At 36.6% G+C, this 24,924-nt stretch overlaps 1 protein-coding gene across 1 annotated transcript in view; it reads right to left on the reverse strand.

The window, feature by feature from the left end:
* LOC122816616 (cytochrome P450 2K4-like) overlaps nucleotides 1–24,924 on the reverse strand; it is a 381,747-nt gene that overhangs the window by 19,177 nt on the left and 337,646 nt on the right. The window contains exon 7 of the mRNA XM_044089524.1: nucleotides 1,975–2,162. Coding sequence (XP_043945459.1) covers nucleotides 1,975–2,162 — 188 coding nt within the window. The remainder of the gene's footprint in view (nucleotides 1–1,974; nucleotides 2,163–24,924) is intronic.

A 24,924-nucleotide genomic window follows, 5' to 3' on the forward strand; every position in this document is an offset into this window, starting at 1 on the left:
CTACATGAAGCACAATATAGTGAATGGACAGTTAGGTTGAAAAGGCTTACTACAGATTTTACTTTTTTGGACAACCTTGTTGGTGAATTGCACAACAGGTTTAGATGCAGGGGTTATCCCCCTAGAGTTGTTGAGAGTTTATTATGTCAAGCAGTAGAAAGGGAAAAAGATGTTTCTAAACAGAAAGAGTTGTCCATTTGTATACCACTGTTTTTTACCACCAATAGTGGGGCAATTAGAAACATTATTAGCAATAATTGGAGAATTTTAGGTGCACATGGAGATTTGATGTCTATTTTAGGGGCTAATCCGAATTTTATTAACAAGAGAGACAAGAATTTCAAAGAATTGTTAGAGAAAGAAAATTCTGCTTGTGAGAGGGGAGGGGGGAATAGAGGCATGTTTAAGTGTCAGAACTGCAATTTTTGCAGAGCTATACAAGAAGGGCCTTATTTTGAGGTTAGTACCAGTGATAAAATGTGGCCAATACCAGGTCATTTTACTTGTAATTCCACCTCTGTGGTTTATTTAATTAGGTGCACATCCTGCACAGGTTTTTACAATGGCAAGACTAAGAGGCAGTTGAAAAATAGGATGTATGAGCATTATTATGCCATTAAAAATAAAAACATGGGCAATGCCTTGGTTAGGCACATGTCTTTGCAGGAAGGGCACACTAAGTTTTATTTTGCAGTCATAGATCACATTCCAGTGAGTTACAATGGAGACAGAGAGGCTGAGTCAAACTACAGAGAATTTTGGTGGCAAGTCCTGTTTAATGCTTATAACACACCTGGGTTGAATGCAGCAGTTAATTACAAAGTTATTTTACAGAGAAAAAGTGTATGTGACAAGCGCAAATGAAAAAGTATGCACTCTTTTCTTTTACTCTATGTATTAAAAATATGCATAATATATACATATATTTTAACATATTGTAGCTTTTTTGGTGTTTTAACTTATGTAAATGTATCTTTTAACTAATGTTATAGTATTGCATGAAAGCAGGAGTGTTACTTTAACAGATAGTTTGCATATTGTATTGCCTTTAACGAAGTACACTTGTTGATTGGCCACTATTTAATTAGATAGTGTTTAAAACATGTTAGATTACAAGTTTTCTTTAGTTCTGAAGAAGGTCTTGTTGAAGGTCTAAAGCACTTAACCTGAGCAATACTGTGGAATTTCAGCATGTTTTTGTTGATTTTTGTGAAGATTAAAGTCCTTTTGCATGGAGCTCCTGGTGGTACCTCATTTTTTGGTGATTTATGTGACACTCTGAATCCTGCTGAATCATTTTGGTATATCCAAAAGTTCTGGCATTGAGACACAGACCCACTTATGTTAACCAAGAACAAATCCTATACACAACAGTAACATTTTAACATTCCTGAATTTAGCAAACCCTACAATCAATTAAAATAATGCTCAACATAAAAAACATAATAGTATAAACAAAAGGGCAAACACTATACTTTGTGTCTGCGTTGGTGCCAAACTTATACTGTCACGTTTTTTACCATATCGGTTCCATCGGGCCTATGATCTGTTTTCTGGAAAGAGCAGAGATGGCATTTATGCTGACAGGAGTAAGTTACCCAGCAGACTGTGGAAATTCCCCTAATTTTTTATACGTGTCACAGCATCTTTAACATCCACAGTAGCTTTCACTAATTCAGGCAGCCAGGAGCTCACCTTAATGTCTCATCTAAAGGATGAAACCTCAACAACACAGCACTCCCCATGCCACATTGCGCTTCTAGTATTAAAACGTCCAAGCATGTGGTGTAGGAATAAAAAATACATAACCTTCAGGTCTTCAAAGCTTCAAAGTCGAGTGTGATGCCTGCTGATCTTCTGATATTATTATACTACCTGATAGCATCACATATCACAGATCCTACAACTTAATATTCAAACAAATGTACACAAGCTATGTAATAAGTAGTGTGTACTAGATTTGCAAACACATACCTTAGGTATGAAATACTCTCGGAAATGTGTATCACAGGTTGTTTCACGGCCAACAGGCAATGTGACAATATTACAGAATCTCTGAACTTCATGGATCACAGCATCAGTATAAGGCAGTATTTTTCTGTCTTCAAGTGTTGGCAGCCGGCCATCACCAACAACTTCATCAACTTCTTCTTGAACTTTTTCTAAATGTGGAAAAAATATATGTATATATTTAGATTCAGTATTGCCCATTAGGAAACGACTTTTTTTCCTCCCAAAAGAAAATTTGTATGGTTAATTTGTATGCTAGAAAACAATGATAAAAATAATAAAAAATAAAATAAAAATATATGTATATATGATGCCCATGCTGTTAGGAATCATCGCCACATTGAATTGCAATAGTTGGCCAAAAGCTGTGCGTAAGTTAGACTGAATACAAGTATTTACAAGCATCATGTTATACATACCAAAGTAACATGTAAGATGCTAATGTCACAGCTGTTGGCCAACTATTGCGATTCGATGTGGTGAGATTCGAAGAAGTTGACTTTCAACAATTATATTCTTTGATCCTGTTGTCTCAATGAACTGATATTCAATGCGTTCATCAGTCGATCTTTTAACATAGACCCATTGAAAACACTAGTTTTGCCCCTTTAGGAAATATACCAAACAATGAAAAAGTCACTGGGAGCTCACCAATGAGAGGAACGAGTAGATGTTTATTGAAGCAAAGCCACAAACAGCCACAAACACATACGTGAAACGAATATGCTGACAACCAGAGTTTTTAACGCTCTCACTGTATAAATCGCATTTTCGTTACACCTTCATCAGAATACTTGCTACAACAAAACATACAGTTCTATATATAAACCACTTAATTAAAAATCCTATATACCATTGGTCATCAATAACAAGGAATAATTAAACAATTGAACATTCATACTTAAAGGGAACAGACTCATTTAAAACAAAATTTTGTATTCTGTAGAAAATACACATACCAAAATATTTCATTTGATCATCACTATAACAACTATAATAATAAGCAAATAATAAAATATGTAATATAAATGTAAAATGATCATAATAATTACTACTAGATAGTTTGATCAATAAAATATTTATAAAAAGAATATGTGATGAATGTATATTGTGTTAAAATTAAATTGAATATTTGTAATAAATGTTTGAGTGTAATACTGATAGTACTATAAAATTATAATTTGGCTTGCCTTAATTTCAGGACTGGTTTAATAGAAACCATATCATTAAGTCCTGGAGGTCTTGAAGCATCTAACCATATCTGCCAAAAAAGCTCACGGTATTCTAGTCGTGTCTCCCACATACTGCCCCTAATGTCCTTAGTAACAATTTCTAGGACAAAAAATGTAAAACTTGCATCATTACAAACCAATTTGTGACGATATAATGCGTTATTAATATTTTCCTTATTGATTTCATAATGATGTTCATAAATTCGTGTTTTTAATTTCCTTTCCATCTTACCTATATAAAAGGAACAACACAATTTACACAGGGCGAGATAAACCAGTCCGTAGGAATGGCAATTTGCACAACATTGACTGTACAATACCTTTTTTCTGCTGGGTAATTCTATTTGGGATGCATTAATCAAATAACTGCATTGTGTGCAGGCTCCACATTTGTATGTGCCTACTTTAATTCCTTTTTTAAAAAAACGTGAATTGTATCCAGACTCAAACAAATTTTTATAATTAAAATCTTTTCTATATGTAAAATTCAAGTTGCTATGTCTTAACAATTCAATGTCAGTAATTTCTTGAAATTTTTGCCATTCTTTTGAAACCACACTCTTAATAATCCCTGAGTCACCATTATAATCAAGTACAAATGCATCATGTCTAGTAGTATCTGAAATAATATCATTAGAAGTATTTACAATATCCATAGTAACAATTTCTTGTCCTAAAATGGGAAGAAATCTACTCTTTCTACCACTAAATACTTCATTTTTTACTTCCTGTATTAAAGGTAGTGGGTAACCTCTATCTTTAAACATATCACAAACTTTGATACTTTTAATTTTTTATTCAACAAAAAACCCAGAGTACCATCAGTATTTGGTATCCCAAAGGTTCATAAGTGTGTAGCTGACCCTCCACTCAGATTAATTGTTGCCTCTGAAGGGGCAATTACTTCGTCACTTGCAAAATTTGTTGACAATAAACTTAAAGAATTATCTTGGAGGGGTCAAACTATACTAAAAGATTCCTGGGATTTCCTTAGACAATTAAAGCCAGAATTATTTCAAGAAAATCTGCTTTTTATTACATTAGATGTAGTTGATTTATTTGGTAGTATACCACATGATATTGGTTTAAGTTGGTTGGAAGAATACATGAACACCTTTGGACAGTTTTCTAATAATGACTTCCTTACCATACTTACATTAATGGATATTATTTTAAATAACAATTTTATGTATTACGAGGGTGAATTTTACAAACAGGCTAAGGGGGTTGCTATGGGTGCTCATTGTGCCCCAACCTATGCTAACTTAATATTATCTTGGTGGGAACACACTTTTGTAACTAATAGTGAATTCAAGGAATGTTGGATTTTTTACAAACATTTTCTTGATGACATCTGTATTTTGTGGATAGCAGGAAAACCGAAATTCCTGGAATTTTTGTCTTATTTAAAAGGAACCACTAGTTTCTTGGATTTTACCTACCAGGTCAATGAAGAAATACTTAACTACTTAGATGTTAGTATATCAAAGCTGAATGGTAGATTTTCTTCTAAAATCTACAGGAAACCAACCTTTTCCAACTCCTATCTCCACTTCAAGAGTGGGCACCCTTTTTTCTAGAAAAGGAACCTGATCAAAGGTCAGTTAGTTAGGGTTAGCAGGATGACATCTGAGGACAGTGATTTCATCATTGAATGTGACAAAGTTTGTGATATGTTTAAAGATAGAGGTTACCCACTACCTTTAATACAGGAAGTAAAAAATGAAGTATTTAGTGGTAGAAAGAGTAGATTTCTTCCCATTTTAGGACAAGAAATTGTTACTATGGATATTGTAAATACTTCTAATGATATTATTTCAGATACTACTAGACATGATGCATTTGTACTTGATTATAATGGTGACTCAGGGATTATTAAGAGTGTGGTTTCAAAAGAATGGCAAAAATTTCAAGAAATTACTGACATTGAATTGTTAAGACATAGCAACTTGAATTTTACATATAGAAAAGATTTTAATTAAAAAAATTTGTTTGTAAAAAATCCAACATTCCTTGAATTCACTATTAGTTACAAAAGTGTGTTCCCACCAAGATAATATTAAGTTAGCATAGGTTGGGGCACAATGAGCACCCATAGCAACCCCCTTAGCCTGTTTGTAAAATTCACCCTCGTAATACATAAAATTGTTATTTAAAATAATATCCATTAATGTAAGTATGGTAAGGAAGTCATTATTAGAAAACTGTCCAAAGGTGTTCATGTATTCTTCCAACTAACTTAAACCAATATCATGTGGTATACTACCAAATAAATCAACTACATCTAATGTAATAAAAAGCAGATTTTCTTGAAATAATACTGGCTTTAATTGTCTAAGGAAATCCCAGGAATCTTTTAGTATAGTTTGACCCCTCCAAGATAATTCTTTAAGTTTATTGTCAACAAATTTTGCAAGTGACGAAGTAATTGCCCCTTCAGAGGCAACAATTAATCTGAGTGGAGGGTCAGCTACACACTTATGAACCTTTGGGATACCAAATACTGATGGTACTCTGGGTTTTTTGTTGAATAAAAAATTAAAAGTATCAAAGTTTGTGATATGTTTAAAGATAGAGGTTACCCACTACCTTTAATACAGGAAGTAAAAAATGAAGTATTTAGTGGTAGAAAGAGTAGATTTCTTCCCATTTTAGGACAAGAAATTGTTACTATGGATATTGTAAATACTTCTAATGATATTATTTCAGATACTACTAGACATGATGCATTTGTACTTGATTATAATGGTGACTCAGGGATTATTAAGAGTGTGGTTTCAAAAGAATAGCAAAAATTTCAAGAAATTACTGACATTGAATTGTTAAGACATAGCAACTTGAATTTTACATATAGAAAAGATTTTAATTTTAAAAATTTGTTTGAGTCTGGATACAATTCACGTTTTTTTAAAAAAGGAATTAAAGTAGGCACATACAAATGTGGAGCCTGCACACAATGCAGTTATTTGATTAATGCATCCCAAATAGAATTACCCAGCAGAAAAAAGGTATTGTACAGTCAATGTTATGCAAATTGCCATTCCTACGGACTGGTTTATCTCGCCCTGTGTAAATTGTGTTGTTCCTTTTATGTAGGTAAGACGGAAAGGAAATTAAAAACACGAATTTATGAACATCATTATGAAATCAATAAGGAAAATATTAATAAAGCATTATATCGTCACAAATTGGTTTGTAATGATGCAAGTTTTACATTTTTTGTCCTAGAAATTGTTACTAAGGACATTAGGGGCGGTATGTGGGAGACACGACTAGAATACCGTGAGCTTTTTTGGCAGATATGGTTAGATGCTTCAAGACCTCCAGGACTTAATGATATGGTTTCTATTAAACCAGTCCTGAAATTAAGGCAAGCCAAATTATAAGTTTATAGTACTATCAGTATCACACTCAAACATTTATTACAAATATTCAATTTAATTTTAACGCAATATACATTCATCACATATTCATTCTTTTTATAAATATTTTATTGATCAAACTATCTAGTAGTAATTATTATGATCATTTTACATTTATATTACATATTTTATTATTTGCTTATTATTATAGTTGTTATAGTGATGATCAAATGAAATATTTTGGTATGTGTATTTTCTACAGAATACAAAATTTTGTTTTAAATGAGTCGGTTCCCTTTAAGTATGAATGTTCAATTGTTTAATTATTCCTTGTTATTGATGACCAATGGTATATAGGATTTTTAATTAAGTGGTTTATATATAGAACTGTATGTTTTGTTGTAGCAAGTATTCTGATGAAGGTGTAACGAAAACGCGATTTATACAGTGAGAGCGTTAAAAACTCTGGTTGTCAGCATATTCATTTCACGTATGTGTTTGTGGCTGTTTGTGGCTTTGCTTCAATAAACATCTACTCGTTCCTCTCATTGGTGAGCTCCCAGTGACTTTTTCATTTTTTGGTTTCCTATTCACTGGTATCTACTTGGTTTTTGGTTTCAAATATACCAAACAGGATGATCCACAGACAAACTGCAGACGTACTTAGAAACACAAAGGTAAGCATTTTTCAGTAAGGTTTTAAATATAAGCTGGACTTTTTAATGCAATTGTATATTTACACAGGGAACATCTTTGTGGGCCAGATTAATAGTCTTTGCAGGCTGTATCTGGCTTGCTGAATGGGAGTGTGAGACCCTTGCTATAAAGCATTAAATAACATAATATGTAAGCTGTACTGGGTTAACAACCATTTCACTAGAGTCAGTAACAAAGAGGAAGTGTTGCAGTAAGGCATTCCTGCTTCTGAGTTTAAAGCTAAATGTTATGGTGTCAGTAAGAGTACTAATGAAGTTGGGCAAGGTCATGATATAAATCAGCTCACAGAACATTAACAAATGGATCCATAGGAAGTATTATCCTCTACAATCTATTAAAAGGTAGTAGCAGGTATCATAATGTCACATTCTTCTCTGTTTTTGATACAGATTAAGAGTTTGAACAGAGGCGGTTCCAAGATTTATACTTTCATTATGCCTTCAGGTTCTTATAGATTTATTACAGCCTTTTAGTCCCAGTGGGTGCTTTAATTTTAAGTGTAACTGTATTATATATTATTCCAGTGCTCTGATAACCCCATGAACACTTGATGCTCTTCACAGATCTTATTAGGCAAATAGGTAACAGAAGTAGATTGCCAGGCCTTTCTAATGTACCTCACATGTACACACACACACACCTACAATAGTTTAAAGTCACCATCCAGCTACTGTATGTCTTTGGCATGTGAGGGGAAATTACAGTTCTCAGAGAAAACCCACACGAACATTGGATGGACATACAGACATTCCAGTGAAGGTACCCCACAAAGAAATAAACTGGAGATCCTCTTGATGTGAGATGACAATATGACAATACTATTCACTGTGCTATCCATTGTACCACACATATGTATGTTTACACACACACACACACACACACACACACACACACACACACACACACGTATTGTATTGTATATGTCATATGAGGAATGTCAGTGGCTCAACAGGTAGCAAACTCATCTTCAGTGGAGAAGGCCCACATCTGGAAGATGGATTACTGAGACTGCAGTTTAGCATAAGGGGGTGCCACACTTTTGAGTGTGTTGTCCTTTGAATGAGATATTAAATCGAGGTCCCATCTACTTGAGTTGGTGGTAGCTCAGGTGGATTTAGAAGATCAATGGTACCTATCAAAAAGTACAGGAAGTTCCCAGAAACCTTAGCAAAATTTCCCTAGTAGTGTAAATATCACCTCAGGTCTCCCCTGAAAAGAAGCCACTAGCCTTGATCAACAAAAGAAAAATAAAGAATATAAATATAAAGCCACAAGGAAAAACTAGTACTTCTTGAGAAACAAAGTTAATGAGCTGAAACTCTTGAAATATAGGGAAAAAAGAATCATAAACTGTAGAAAAGTTCAGTTGAGACTTCAGAGTAATTAAACAATTATACATTGTTTATAAATTGCTATTTTGATATTGACAATAAAATATATTAAATATCCACCTAGGGTAAGTAGATAATGGAAGGTAAAGACTCTTTGAAAGTAATGTTTGGCTTGTTTTAGTTATCAAACAGTTTGACCATATTCTGACTACAATTCTTGCTACACAGTCATTTTTTTGTAAAAATATTTTATTACAATTTTGATCAAAATAACTTACAAAATATAACAGTTAACTAATATACAATAAAAATGCAAACAAGAAACTATGCACAGAGTCCACAACAAAATTTGACAATCAACCATTAATATTTGTCTAGTAATTCTTTAAGCTTTTGCCAAGCTAAATGTTTGGGTGTAAGGTTTGAAGTTCTATTGTACATTGTCTGTATTTCTTTATTACATACACTTTTTGCTAAGCAAATGAATTCAGTAAAAGAGAGGATGTTTTAGTTTTCCAAATTTATTGTTAATAATTTTCCTAGCCATAGCTAGAATTGACCATAGGAGATGCACCCATATTTTGGAATGGAATCTGGAATTGAAGCATTAAATAAAATCAGGGAATCCAAAATAATACAATTGTCTGACCACAATACTTTAACAAAATTTCTAAGTTTAGACCAAAACCAGTTCAGACCAGGCTGATTAGTAACACAGGAATCTAGCCAATTCTGCTAGCCCCTGTTCCAGAATTTTCTAATTTTTGTGATATTTAAACCCCATGTTTGAGCTAGTTTGGGCTTGTTTGAATGAGGCTCTACTGAGATGCATCATCTCTGAGATGTTTTACACAATTCCTGAGGTTCCAAGACCAATCTAGTTGCTTTTTCATTTATTTAGGTTCATAGGTTCATAGGTAAGTACTAGTCTATCTGCCCAAGGGCATTTATAAGCCTAGCCAGAATGTGTTGGCTTTCGCCTCCCTTTTAGATTAGTTTCCTGAGCCTCTGTCCAGCAGGGCTATTGAAGTGATCTCAGAGGTAAATTTACGAATTCCCATCCACTCGTCAAGATTTCTCTTGAAGAGAGTCAGTGAGGGGCTTTGCCTAACATAGATTGGGATTCTATTCCAGAGTGAGCTAAGTCTCTGGGACAGGAATCTAGCCCTCCAGCATGTCTTATTTATTGTTGTACTGAGATTTAAATCCCTAGAGTGTGTGGCTGTAAGAGATTTAGTTTTCTTGAGGTGAAGCATGTCCATTAATTCTGGGTTAGACATGGCCTTATACGTCAGGCAGAGATCACCTCTAAGAAGCGATAAACAACTGAGTAGAGCTGGAGTTTCTTTAGTCGAGCTGCTTAGGGCATCTGTTTGAGGCCCACGATCCTCTTGGTGAGGTACTTCTGTGATATTTCCAGCTGTTGCAGGTGTCAAGTAAGGTACATCCCAAATGGGGCATTATACTCTATTATGAGCCTGATGTGTGATGAGTAGAGGGGCACAATGACCTCTCTTGATCTAGATGTGAACCCTTTCGTGATTAGGTGGGCTACATAGAAGGATTTTCTAACCACTTTGGCAATGTGATTATCAAAGGAGAGGTTGCTATCTATTTGGGTCCCCAGATCCCTAATTATATCTTCTGTACTTAGTGGATTACCACCTATGTGGTAGTTCATGGGCACTTTGTTTTTCCCAAAGGGGATGACTATGCACTTTTTGGCATTTAGCTTGAGGCCATGGTTCTGACACCAGGTATTCGTCTCCGTGAGACCCTTCTGGAGGATGTCTGTGTCAGTTGGAAAGTCGATTATGGCCCCCAGTTTGCAATTATCTGCGAACATAGTTCGCCATAGTCCTCCCGTGCTTGCCTGTACCTCAGAGAAGTATATGCCAAAGAGGAGGGGTCCCAGGACTCATCCCTGTGGGATGCCACTTATAACCGGTTTAGAGTCAGACATGGTACCCGCAACTCTGACCATGTGAGTTCTATCCATGAGCCTGTTGGCAACCCATCTCATGACATAGGGGTTAATGTTCAAGCTGGTAAGCTTATCTATAATGCCAGAGTGGGGAATGGTGTTGAAGGCCTTTGTGAGGTCCAAGTAGGCTGTGTGGACTACCTTTCCCTCATCTATGGCCTTGGTAACTGTTTCAAAGAAGTCAATAAGGTTAAGGAGGCAAGATCTGCCTTTAACAAAGCCGAATTGGGTAAGGTCCTGTGTCTGGAGGTTCCCAATGTCTCTGTTAATGAGTTCCATGATGATGCACTCCATAGCTTTGCAGACCAGGCTAGTCAGGCTTATAGGGCGATAGTACCCAGGATCCGTTGTGGCACCACCTTTGTGGAGCGGGATAACTGTTGCTGTACACCATTCTTTGGGTACATAGCCTGTGGTAAGGCTGAGTTTGAACAGAGAATTTAGGTTAGGGTTTAGTTCATTTTAGAGCTTGTGTAAGACACAGCCTGGGATACCATCTGGTCCCATTGATGCTGTGTTTTTGGCTTTGGAGAGGGTTGTTTTCACCTGTGTGTCTGTGATGTCTGGGGCTCTACATTCTTCTGGAATGGACACGGGCCCTTGTGGGGGTGTGGGGGTAAAGTTTGCACTGAACCTGTCAGCCAGGATGTTGGCAATGTCAGTTGGTTCAGTATATTTTTTGCCATTTTGCACTAGCTCAGAACAGATCTGAGAGTTGCCACCTAGATTCTTGACATAGCTAAAGAAGGCTTTGTGATTATCTTTAGAGTCTTTGGCAATTTTTCTTTCAAAGCTGGCCTTAGATGATTTTATCAGGGATCGTAGTTTCTTGCTAATACTGATCAGGGATGCCTTCCCTTTTTGGGATTTTGCTCTATCATGTAATAGTTTCCCCCTTCTGTTGTATAGCTTATTTATGGGCAGGGTCCACCAGAATGGTTTCCGCTTTTTGGAGGAGTGAGTCTTGGTTTTACTTGGGATGGCTCAATCCATGCATTCCTGTAGGTGCTCGTAGAATGCATTTGTAAAGCATTCTGCGGTTTGGGCAGCATTATCCTTTAGCATGGGGGCTTTGAAACTTTCCACCTCGGTCTTGAGAAGTCTGAAGTTTGCTTTTGAAAAGTTTTTCACAGTGGTTTCCTTGACTGGGGGTGGGGTCGGGATGTGGATGTCCAGTCTGATTAGTTTATGGTCTGATCTTTCCAGTGACGGGTTTACCTCTGGTGTGAAACATTGATCCCCCATGTTGGTGATGATCAGGTCCAATATGTTGTCACCTCTTGTGGGAGTGGTGACCAGTTGTTCCAGGGCATTTGAGTTTATAAACTCTAGGAAGCGTTGGGCAAAGGAGTTAGTACTTGAGTAGTTTTCCCAGTCAATGTTTGGGTAGTTGAAATCACCCAATATCATGGTGTTTAGTAGGACCTTCATATTTTCCAATGTTCTCAGGAATGCCGAGTGGGGGTCCTGAGACAAGGGGGTGATCTGTAGCAAGCTACAATCTGAAAAGCAGCTTTGCCCTCTGTTAGTTGCACATGGATGATCTCCGAGGCCTCGTGCTGTGCCACTAACCTGGAGGTGTGGGTATCCTTGATGAAAATGGATACACCGTCGCCTTTTGTATTTCGGTCCGGGTTCTGGGGCCGAAAGGTATGGTATGAGTTATAGCCTGGTAGTGCTGGGGTGCTCTCTGGAGCCTTAAGCTAGGTTTCTGTTACTGCACCGAAATCGATTCTCTCCATACTGAGGAGTGCCTCGAGTGCATGCATTTTGAGGTTTAGACTTCTGGCATTGAGAAGCATTACCCTCAGTTTTTGGTTTCTTGTGTTGTTTATGGAGGTGGGTTTGTCTTTTGAGCCTTGCCTAAAAAAGGCACTATGGGGTGGCAAGAGCCTCAGCCAGTATTCAAAAGCCTAAGGGCAACAGGTGCAAGCCGTCTCAGGTGAAGCAACGTGACTTGTCAGGCATGTCATCCCAGGCTGACAGACACTGGATCCCCTTTGAACGACACCAAAAGTTTAGCCAATTGTTAAAATTGATCATTTTATCTTTATACTATGGCATCATTCTTGGTGAGGGTAAGATGCTACTCAGGCTCAGGGTCATACCGGCCTGGGCTACATGATCAGAGAGCTCCTCTATGTCTCTTTTCATGTAGTCCAGGGAGGTACATCTCAGGTTGTTCACACCAACATGGACAATGACAGAGTCATATTTGTACCTGTTTTGGAGTGACCTGAGTGCTTGTGTTATGTGGCAGATCCTGGCACCCGACAGGCAGCTTACAGTAACTTTCTCCTTGTTCAGTCTAGTGAGTGGGACGTCAGTGTGCCTGACAATAGAGTCACCTATTACTAGTGTATTGGGTGTATTATTTTGCCTTAAGGGCTGTGATTGCATGGCACACTGACTTTGTGAAGTATGTGATGCATGGTTGTTGTTGGGGGGTGGAAGTTGCTTGGATGTCTGCTTTGGAGGTCTCTGCTGCTTTGGCAGATTTTTATTTAGAGCCTCCGAGTATGTTTTTGTGTATTTATGTGTGTTGTTTGCTAGTGAAGATATGACTGGTCTATGTGAGACTGGTAGTGTGGTGCAAGTGTTTCCCTTCTCCTCATGACTGGCTGTTTCAGTCTTGGGTTGAGAGAGCTTGGCCTCCAGTTTGGCTGTATAGTTGCATCTCTCACATACATTTGTGTTTGTTGTAAGGAGGAGAGGGTTGTTTGTGTACATGAGGCAATTGTAACATTGCCTCAAGATGCCCAGATTCACCAGCTGGACTGGAGAGTACACCTGAAACTGCCCTTTGGACATGCCTGAACAGATAAAGTGAACTGTTTTACTGATTGTCTGGTAGGGACGAATAGGGAGCCCTGTTCTTCTATATAGTATAGCGGGGTGTAGTGCTAGCATTTATTAGTGCTTACTAATAGATTTGAGCAAGTGCTGGACTGTAAAAGGAAATGTTTGAGTGCTTAAGTTGAGACTTTGGCTAGTTCCAAGGGAAAAATTAAAGAGCAGACTTCGTGGAGCAGGGAATAGTTTAACCCTAGCTAACTGGAGCTGTGCGGTGCTGCCTGGCAGGCAAAACCGCGCAAATGTGGGTTTTAAAGCAGGGAGATGAAAGAAATAGAAATTATCCCAAAATGGCCAATAAACTACTAGTTGCTGAGCTGAGACCACTCCTCCAGGCACAGATAGGCTGCTCAAAGCTCCCCACTCTCACTGGTGAACAGAGAAACTTCTTTTTATCCAAGTAAGGTATGGGCAACACAGGAACTTGTACCACAGCCCTGAATTCAGCAGAACCTGAAAACTGGACTAGACTAGATTAGAAAAGGCGGGAAACAAGTATATATATATATATATATATATATATATATATATATATATATATTTCTTTTCACAAAAAAATAGTAACTATACTCTAAAACACTTTAAATGCACAGAAAAGGCTAGCTCACTTGAGCCTACAACAGTTAAACAGATGATTTGAACAAATGACTAAAACAACTTTAGCAAGTGCAATCAGAGCAATAAGTACAATTTGCAGCAAAAATAAGCTTTTTAGAACACAAAAACGCAACACTTATTTTACTGCATTTGCCCTTGCCTTTTATTTTTACCTGCGCCTTATAGCTAATTTGTCACATTTGCACTTTTTAAAGCAATTTACTGATTAACTGCATTTCATTACTGCTTAACTGTATTTCATTGCTGTTTACTGCAATTCATTACTGTTTAAGTGCATTTTACTGCATTTCATAGCTGTTTAACTGTATTTTTTCATACTGTGATTTCTGTTTTTGTCTATAAGTGGTTAATCTGTGCTTTTCTATGAGTTTTACTGTGTTCTTAACCCATAAATTGAGTAGCATAGTCTGGATACAGATTTGCTGCATCCAGAGGTGTTGTTTTTCTGCCTCCTGAGTTTCTGACAGCCATCACTAGTTACTGCAATTTATTACTGTTTAACTGCATTTTACTGCATTTCATTACTGTTTAACTGTATTTTTTCATACCGTGAGTTCTATTTTTGTCTGTAAGTGGTTAATATGTGCTTTTCTATAAGTTTTTCTCTGTTCTTAGGCCTTAAACTGAGTAGCATAGTCTGGACACAGGTTTGCTGCATCCAGAACTGTTTGTTTTTGTCTTCTATGTTTCTGGAAGCCGTCTTGTGTTTGCCTTCTGTGTTTCTGGCAGCCATCTTGTGTTGGTAGGGGCCCATCATCTCTGCTAGTGAGAGTAGCAGGGCTGCCTGGAACTTGTCTGGCACAGGCTGATTTGTAAAGAAAGAAGGGGCTAGCAGGATTGGCTAGATTTCTGTGTTACTAGAATCTTCTATTTTTTTGTGGTATTTAAACCCCGCATTTGAGCTGGTTTGGGCTTGTTTGAACCAGGCACTGCTGAGATGCATCATCTCTGTGATGTTTTACAAATTTTCTGAGGCTCCAAGACCAATCTAAGTGATTTTTTATTTATGTTCAATTATTTTATTACATTTGCACTTGCCTTTCATTTTTATATGTGCCTTATAGCTAATTTAATACATTTTCACTGTTTTAAAGCAATTTACTGATAGACTGCATTTCATTACTGTTTAACTTTATTTCATCACTAGTTACTGCAATTTATTACTGTTTAACTGCATTTTACTGCATTTCATTACTGTTTAACTGTATTTTTTCATACCGTGAGTTCTATTTTTGTCTGTAAGTGGTTAATATGTGCTTTTCTGTAAGTTTTTCTCTGTTCTTAGGCCTTAAATTGAGTATCATAGTCTGGACACAGGTTTGCTGCATCCAGAACTGTTTGTTTTTGTCTTCTATGTTTCTGGCAGCCGTCTTTTGTTTGCCTTCTGTGTTTCTGGCAGCCATCTTGTGTTGGTAGGGGCCCATCATCTCTGCTAGTGAGAGTAGCAGGGCTGCCTGGAACTTGTCTGGCACAAGCTCATTGGTAAAGAGAACAGGGGCTAGCAGGATTGGCTAGATTTCTGTGTCACTAGAATTTCTATTTATTGTAGTATTTAAACTCCTTATTTGAGGTGATTTGGGCTTTTTGTCAGTCAATCCCCACAACTGCACTGTTTTTAACCCATTGCAAGGTATTCCAGCTACAAATTTTCCCTTAGTAGCACTTGTGTGATCACCTAGTAGTACTCATCTTAGACCTTCTACCCTTTACCCCCTTAGCTTTCTCTTGTCTCTCTCCCTCAGATTCTGGCAAATATGGATGGACAATTTTATATGATTTCTCCTGCCACTTTGGTGGATATGGGCATCCTGAGACAGTGTAGCAACTGCGTTATGTACATGGACAACCCTCTACTACTACCAGCTGGGAACACAATTTATGAGAGAAGCAATTACATTAAGAACCAAGAGTCTATGCTCTCTCCCTCACAGAGTATATCTGGCACTGAGAAGGTTGTCAACACAAACACCACATTTCAAACACCACCCCCACCTACACAGCACACACCCACATATGAGGAGATCCTCAACAAAGACATACCCAAACAAATGAGACCTCAGAGGCAAAAATAAATGCAAACTCCACAGCCCACCACACTACACACCACACATAGTTCACACACCTATGTCTCACAGCCACTAAGGCCTAACCATAAACCCAACATATTAGTCATAGGAGACTCCATTGTGAGACACATACACATGTGCCTCTCACCAGGCTGGATAAGGAGACAGTCATGGTTAGTTGTTTGTCAGGTGCCAGAATCCACCATATCACACATATGCAGTCAAGTGTCTGAACAACAGGTACTGTTATGACTCTGTCATAGTCCATGTTGGCGTGAATAACGTGAGACATATCTCCCTGGACTAAATGAAGAGAGACATGATTGACCTCATTGAATATGTATCCCAGGCAGGTATGTCCCTAGCCTTAAGCAGCATTCTACCATCACCCAGAATGATGCCTCAATACAAACAGAAGATGACTAACTTTAACAATTGGCTTCATTTCTGGTGTCATTCCAAGGGGATCCAGTACCTAACAACCTGGGAAGACATGATTGACAGACCATGATGCTTTGCCACAGATGTCCTGCATCTGTCTCCCTTGGGCTTCAGGCTTCTGGCAAAGGCTCTTTCCTCCCCCATAGTGCCTTTTTTAGGCAATGCTATGAGGTCAAAACTACCAACATGAACATTTCTTCAAAAAGCAAATTAAAGGTCATGCTGCTAAATGCTAGGAGTCTAAACATGAAACTGCACTCACTGCAAGCATTCTTAACAATGGAATATGTTGACATTTGTGCAGTCACAGAAACCTGGTTCAAAGCTGTGCAGAGCGCCCCAGCAACACCAGGTTACTCATCCTATCATACATTCAGACCCCAAACCATGGGCAGCAAAGCAAAAGGAAGTGGAAGTTCAAGATCTACACACCTCCAGGCTGGTCAAACAGTATGATGCACAGGAAACCCTCCAAGTGCAGTTAACCATTGACAAGACCCCTATTCAAATCATAGCCAGATACAGGTGCCCAACTTTGACTCAAGATGCCCACTCCCCCTTTCTGGGCGTCTTTGAATCTATCAAGAGTCAACCCTTTACCCTGATCCTGAGGGACTTTAACTATCCAACCATAGACTGGAAAAACTACTCATTCCAAAACAGAAATGCCCAGAGACTCCTTGATTTTGTGGACTAGGTGGTCAACACCCCCACAAGAGGTGATAATATCTTGGACTTGGTATTAACCAACATGAGTAACCACTGCAGCACCCCTACAGTGTCATCTTCCCTGGTAAGCAGTCACTTTTGAGGTCACCATCTCCCCAACCCCCCCCAACAGCTAGTGCTAAACATAGAAACTTTTCCATAGCTGATTACTACCTCCTGAGGGAAGATATAAACAACTTCTCAGCTCCCTCCCCCTCCATAGTAACTGGCACAAATGTCCATACCTACACCAAAGTACTGTACAAGCATTTATATAGCTGCAAGGATTACCAGACAGGACAAAATACTCCTCCACAAGGAAGAGTAAGCCTGTCTGGTGGACATCTGAAATAAATAAATTCTATAATAAAAGGGAAAAAAATGCTGTCCAGGATCAAGAAGGAGTGGGTACCTAATAGGAAGCAATCACTCCATAGCCTGAACAAACAAATAAGAGCACTAGTGAAATCCTCCAATGCTAACGTCGAGTCCAAACTGGCCACATCTACAAAAGACAACCATAAGGCCTTCTTCACATATGTCCGCAATCTCAAAGAAAGCACTCAGATCTGCTTAGAAGTAGAAGTCAAGGACACTACATACACAAACACTGTAGCTATAGCCAACCTGCTGGCAGACAGATTCAGTGAAAACTTCACCTCTCTGTTCCCCATCAGTAAATCAGGACATCCACTGCACCTGCCCCCCTCTCCTTATCTCTAGGGAGCAAGTCATCTCTGCCCTCTGAAAATTAAAAAAATGCAGCCTCTATGAGACCTAATAGCATTCCAGGCTGTATCCTACATGAACTTAGGCAGGAACTTGTAGCATTGTTAGGCACCCTATTCAGCCAAAGCCTGAGAAGTGGCTTTGTCCCAGCTGAGTGGAGGGCAGCCACTGTCACCCCTTTGCACAAAGGTGGAATGTCCACTGATCCAGGAAATTAAAGACCCATCAGCCTAACTAGCCTGATCTGCAAGGCCATGGAACAGATTATCATGGACCTCATTAACAAGGACATTAGCAACCTCCAAACACTTGATCCCACACAGTTTGGTTTCATCAAGGGGAGGTCATGCCTGTTAAACTTCTTTGAGACAGCCACCAATGCCATGGATGAGGGGAAAACAGTGCACACCACCTACCCGGACCTGGCCAAACTCTCTCAACTAGGTATCAATCCATATGTTACAAGATGGGCAGCAAACTGGCTCACTGATAAAACCCACCTAGTCAAAGTAGGGGAAGCCACCTCTAGCAGTATACCAGTAATGCGCAGTGTACCCCAGGGTCAGTCTTGGGGCTTCTGTTGTTTAGGATATACTTTTCTGAGGTGCAGGCCAAAACCAGTGAGCTATGGCTGACCAAGTTTGCAGACAACTGCAAACTGGGCACTGTCATCAATTCCCTTAGTGATGTGAACATACTCCAAGAGGGTTTCACCCAAACAAATGAGTGGTGCCAGAAACATGGCCTCAAACTGAATGCCAAAAATTTATCATTATCCCCTTTGGAAAGAGTGACATCCCCAAAATTGTGACATTAATAACAAGGTCCTAAGCATGCAATCAGACATGAGGAATTTGGGCACCCAGGTTAATAGCAAACTGAATTTTGACCACAATATTTCCTCTGTTGTATGGAAAGCTTTCTACATGGCCCACCTCATTAGGAAGGGTATCTCATCCAGGGACAAGAAAGTCATAACATCCCTGTATTCTTCCCTTATATAAGACCCATTATTGAGTACAACTCCACTTTCGGTATGTACCTCAAAAAGCACATGCAGCAGCTGGAGAGCCCATGGAGGTTCCTCACCAGTAGAATCCAGGGCCTCATACATCTACCCTACACAGATAGGCTAAAATCCTTGTCCCTCTACTTGGTCTTATACAGACTCCTCAGAGGTGTCCTCTGTCTGGCATACAAAGTAATCTCAGACCACACATGATGGGACTGTTGCACATCTGCAAGCCAAGCTCCACTTAAGTAACCCGCATGCATGAACTCAACCTGGTCTGTGACATCAATAGGACTTGTTGGTGGGACAGATTTGTGTCCCAGAGATTCCCCCTTCCATGGAATAGACCTCCTTTCCACATCAAGCAGAGTACCTCATTAACCCTTTTTAAGTACAACCTGGATAACTGGATGGGGAACAGAAAATACACCCCTGGCTTTCCACCTTTGTCCCTGCTGGACAGGGGCATTGGGTGCTGACTTGTTAGAACATGGGTAAATTCTTGGCTAGGCTTGTAAGAGCCTCAGAGCCAATAGCCTATTAACTTGCTATGATCCTATGAAAATGGTACAATCATTCTACATTCAATAATCATGTAAAGTCAATTAGCATCTATAACATCATCACATCTCCAGCATTTTATTTCCTTTTTTATAAATCAAAACAATTTTATGTTATGTTAAAAAGTTTCTATGTAGATATTTCCAAGTAAATATTTTCCAAAAAGTGACAATGTAGTGTAATTTACAGGTTTTAAAGACAACATCTTGTTCATTTCTGAGAAAGTTTCATTATTAATCTTTGTTGAATATTCCCAAAACAATGAGTCAAAAGGAAACAACTCCAATCTTAAAATGTTATATATTATTGATAAATAAGACTTATGTTTTGATTATTCACTATTATTCTTAAAGAAAAGTTCCAAAATTCTTGGTATGGGTTTTTTTATTCATATTTATTATTAGCTGTACTACATTGTTGATAATTCTCTACATATTTGAATATCTAATCAATTATTTTTCTTCATATTAAATTTAACTAATAAATGATCAACTGAATGTATTTTATTTCCATCTAGGAATTGCTTCCAAAACTTTAAGTTGTCTTCTTCAAAATCAAGCATTTTATTAAAATTAAATGACTCCATACAACTATTTGTACGGGTTTTAGGAAACATCAAAGTTAATAATGCTTTAACTAGGTGGTTGCTATGCATTACTTTTCTAAACATATTTAAAATGTCATTGACATATGGAATAGAAGCAAGACAATTTCTATTATTCAGACAAAAATCTTTTATAACCCAATAAGTTTTATTAATGTTTGAGTTATGAACTGTATTTATTTCAACTGTATTATTTGAAAATAAGAGTTTGAAGTATAAGAGGAATTTAGTCAGTTAGCATGTAAATCTATATTAGTAAACCCAGTTCTACCTTCTACCCAAGACTTAACATGCCAATCAATTCCTATTCTAGTTTTCTGAGCATACCATAAAAAATTAATTAATATAGAGTTTCATTGTTTAATAGTTTTATTGGATGGCATTAAAATTAATGATTGCATATAGTGTACTATTTTTTTGGCAGAATAGTCATTTTTATTAATGTAAGTCTATCTTCCATAGTAAAATGCATTTTATTCCAATTTTCTTTTAATTTTAATAATGTATTTGCTAATGATTTATAACTAATGTTTGTCATGTCTTTCCAGCTATTTTTATATTGATTCCTAAACATTTAAGTTGTTTATTTTCCCAGTTGAAATAATTATAATTTCTTAAAAAAGTATTTAACTTTTTTATTTATTACAAATGTTTATGTTTTATTATAATTAAAGCTTGATGATAAAATCCTTTCAAAATGTTTTATGGAATTAACAATGCACTCTAATGAACAATCAATACCACCAATAGTTAATAGGATATCATCCGCAAATAATTGGATTTTAGAGTTATAATTATTATTTATGGAAAAAAACTTTATCTGTTTATTTGATCTAATAGATGCTGCAAACGGTTCTACTGGTAAAGCAAACAATAAGAGATACAAAGGGCATCCTTGTTCTGTTCCTTTAAATATTTCAAAGGAACTAGATAAGAATGAACCTATTTTAACATAAGATAATGAATATTATATAATTACATTATTAACTGCACAAAATCAAATGAAAACTTATATTCTTTGAGTACTTTGCATAGATAATCCCAATTAATTCAATCAAAAGCTTTATCTAAATTTAAGCTTATAATGGAAAGCTGTTTTTTGCTTTTGTTAGCAACATCTATCAGAGATAGGAGTCTAATAATGTTATCTTGAACCTTCTTATGCAGAATAAATCCAGTTTGGTCCTCTTCAACTAGTTTGGCATCTCTTTGCCAAAATAAACACACACATTTTATAATGAGCATTAAGAAGAGAGATGGGACAATAGGATGAACATAGATATTGATGAAAATGTCCAAGAAAGATACAAGTTTAATGTATTTTTGATCTCTTCAAACACTTTTAAAAGAGTTTTTAAAATACTATCAGGAATTAATTTATATACCCCTAGTATTATGCCACCCAAACCTGGGCCTTGTTCTTTTTTAGGTTCTTGATTTCCTCCTTCAGTTTTCTTAAAGAAATAGACTTATATAATTTATTATTTTCTTCATCTGTTAATTTATGTGTTACATTTTCTCTTAAAAAGTTATGAGTTAGTTTATCATTAGCAAGTGTTAATTTACTGTTATTAGTTAATTCATGTTTCCTAAAACCTTCTAGTATAGCTTTTAGGTCAGTTGCTTTTTTAGTTTTATCATTACTTTTGTATGTAATCTCATTAATCTCATTTATATTACTTATTCTTTTAGACTTTATTGCTAATCTATGTAATTTTTTAGGATTAATAGAGTAAGATTGAATCTTTATTTTTTCCACATTTATTGATACTTTGTGATTCAGTATTTCTAAGTATTTTTGATTTAAATCTTTCAGTTCAAGGTTTACTTTTTTATCATCAGCTTTGAGATTTACTTTTAGTTTATCAATTGTTGACTGTATTTCAGTTAATTCCTTGTCCCATTCTTTTTCTTTTACAGAGATACCAATTCTTAATTCTGCCATATAAGTATGATTTTAGTGTATCTCATAAGATAGTATCAGTAACTTCTCTATTATTATTAAATTCCATGAATAAATTTAATTAATTTAATAACCATTCCTTGAATCCTTTATTTTTTTATAATACAAGCAGGAATTCTTTGACAATAAATCCTCCAGTTGGGGGCCCCCAACTATATATACTAACACCAGGATTGCACTACAGTGGGGGAAAGGACATATACCTTTGACTTGCCTTAGAATACTACTTGTCAGTGAAATGAGTTTTAGGTGAAATGAACTTTCAGTGAAATAAACTTTAGGTGATTTGGTCTCAGTGAAATGGGTGTCAGTGAAGTGATATGAATCCATATGTATATATATGGATCTACGTTATTCTAACAAATGATCATTTTACAGAAACTGACATCAACTAAGAGATAATGTCGAAAGTGGATTTCAGTGAAAACACAACTAATAGAAGGTGAAATGGCTGCACCTATAACTAAACTGCAGGGCAGTCAGAAGTTGTACTTACGTACTACATGTTACGATGGCAGATTTCTGCAGACTCCCACCTGGTGTGCTCGGTCAAGTATATCAGACTGGTACATCGCAACGTGGAGGTGAGATATTACTAATGGAAGGTTACATGTATCACTTAGAGAAAAGAATCAAAACAAAAAAGTATTGGAGTTGCAAATATAAAGTGTCAGAGAAGTGTAGAGGACAAGCCATAACTGTATCAGTTACTACAGGTGAATAATAAGTTAAATCAGTGGAACACCACCATTCAGGAGGACCACAGGAAGTGGAAAAGTATAATGTTTGTGATAATTTGAGGCAGAGAGCAGCTTTATCTAAAGATTCACCTTGTTTAATAGTGGATGATGCCTTAGCATCATCTTCGTTAGATTTAGCTCCACATTTACCCAGTAGAACATCACTCTTACAGTTAGGAGAGTTCGTGTGAAACAGAGAGGATCAATGTAAATGACTCCATACTCTCTAAGTGATATTGTTCTTGAGAATTTCCCTTTAAAGGGTAGAGTGTTTCTAAAGAAAATGAATGACAGCAGTGGTCAAAACATTGTTGTAATGTTAAAGGACATAAGTTTGGCAGATATATGGTTAATGGATGGTACATATTTTTGCAGAGATGCACAGTGTTGTCAGCTTTATACCATACACTCGGTTGTGAAGTATGGTGCTTATTCTAAGAGTGTTCCATTAATTTATTGTTTAATGACAAAGAAGTCTTTTTGATGTTATAACTTTGTGTGGCAATGCTTCTTTGAGTTAATCAGGGAAGAAAACTTAACATGCAATGTATCTTTTATACTTTGCAATTTTGAGGTTGCAGCTATTAAAAGGATAAAGCGGAATGTAAGCAATGTATTATGTAAGGGCTGCTTTTTTCATTTTGGTAGAAACGTTTGGCGCAAAGTGCAGGCACTCGGACTAGGTTCACTGTACAACTCTGACATGCATTTCCAATTGGCTGTGAAGCAACTGGCTGCTTTAGCATTCTTACCAGAAAACAAAGTTATGCCTACTTTCATCCTACTGAAAAGTACATTCCCTGAAGAAGGTAAACCGTTGGTAAAATACTTAATTGAATGGTATTTGCTTGGTAAACTGAGAGCTTTCTGTACTAGATCCACATCATGATACGATTCCCTCCACTGTTTCTTATTAAGTTTTGGAATGTATCTGTGCTAAATGAGCTTAATTTACCTAGAACTCAGAATGCCGTCGAAGCATGGCACAAGAGGTTTAAGTGTATAGCAGGGAAAGTGGTTTCTGATGTATACAACATTATGATGGCGATTGTATGCAAACAAAACAGGGTAGATGAGATTTGTAGGAGATTATCTGCTGCTTGCCCTCCTTCTCCAAAGAAAAGAGCCTTAATTCGAAGGAAGCAGAAATTCCAAACAATCTTTGACCACAAGGAAGACTATGATACATTGGAATATGTAAGGGCAATAGCTTCTCTTTTGCAAATGTAGTTTAATTTTCACGTTCTACATTATTTGGGGAATTTGCACACATTCTAAAGGAGTGGAGGAATTATTTCAGTTTTGCTCATGTGGCAGTAACTACACTGCAAACAACTTTGATTTTTGATGTCTGGAGCACTGGGGAATGACTGCAGTAATCTGCTGAATGTTCATTTGGTAAAATGATCGCCGTTAAAGTGTAGTTTTGCACAAGTGCAGTTTCAGTTGATAAAGCATGTTGTTTTCACATTTGGTAAAACAAACATTCATTAGAATAAAGTAGATCCATGTATATAGATATATATATATATATATATATATATATATATATATATATATATATACACACACACACATATATATATACAAGTAATGAGCATAAATATAGAACTTCATAAAAAATGCCAAAAAAAGTGTTCTAGGTCAAATATATGAATTCTAACACTTATTTATACTAATATATAATGATGTTCTTAAAGATTTTTCATAGCAGGATGTGTCTTAACTAAATTATTATTCACTTTTAGATATAGATTATTTAAGAATCTCATTTACTACACCTATTATTTAAAATCATATTCATATATATTAATATAGTATAATATAGTGATATAATCAGATATACTTTCATAAACCAAAAGTTAAGACCTTTCATCCAGACCCTTAAACAATGCATATTTATACTATTATATAATGAAATAATACAATTTAACACCTCTGGTTCATGTGTCAAAATTACCAAACTCTTTCCATACTAGACAGTACAAAAGAT

The sequence above is a fragment of the Protopterus annectens genome, chromosome 12.part0 (genome assembly GCF_019279795.1).
Source record: "Protopterus annectens isolate FY-2018-M chromosome 12.part0, PAN1.0, whole genome shotgun sequence".
NCBI lineage: Eukaryota > Metazoa > Chordata > Ceratodontiformes > Protopteridae > Protopterus > Protopterus annectens.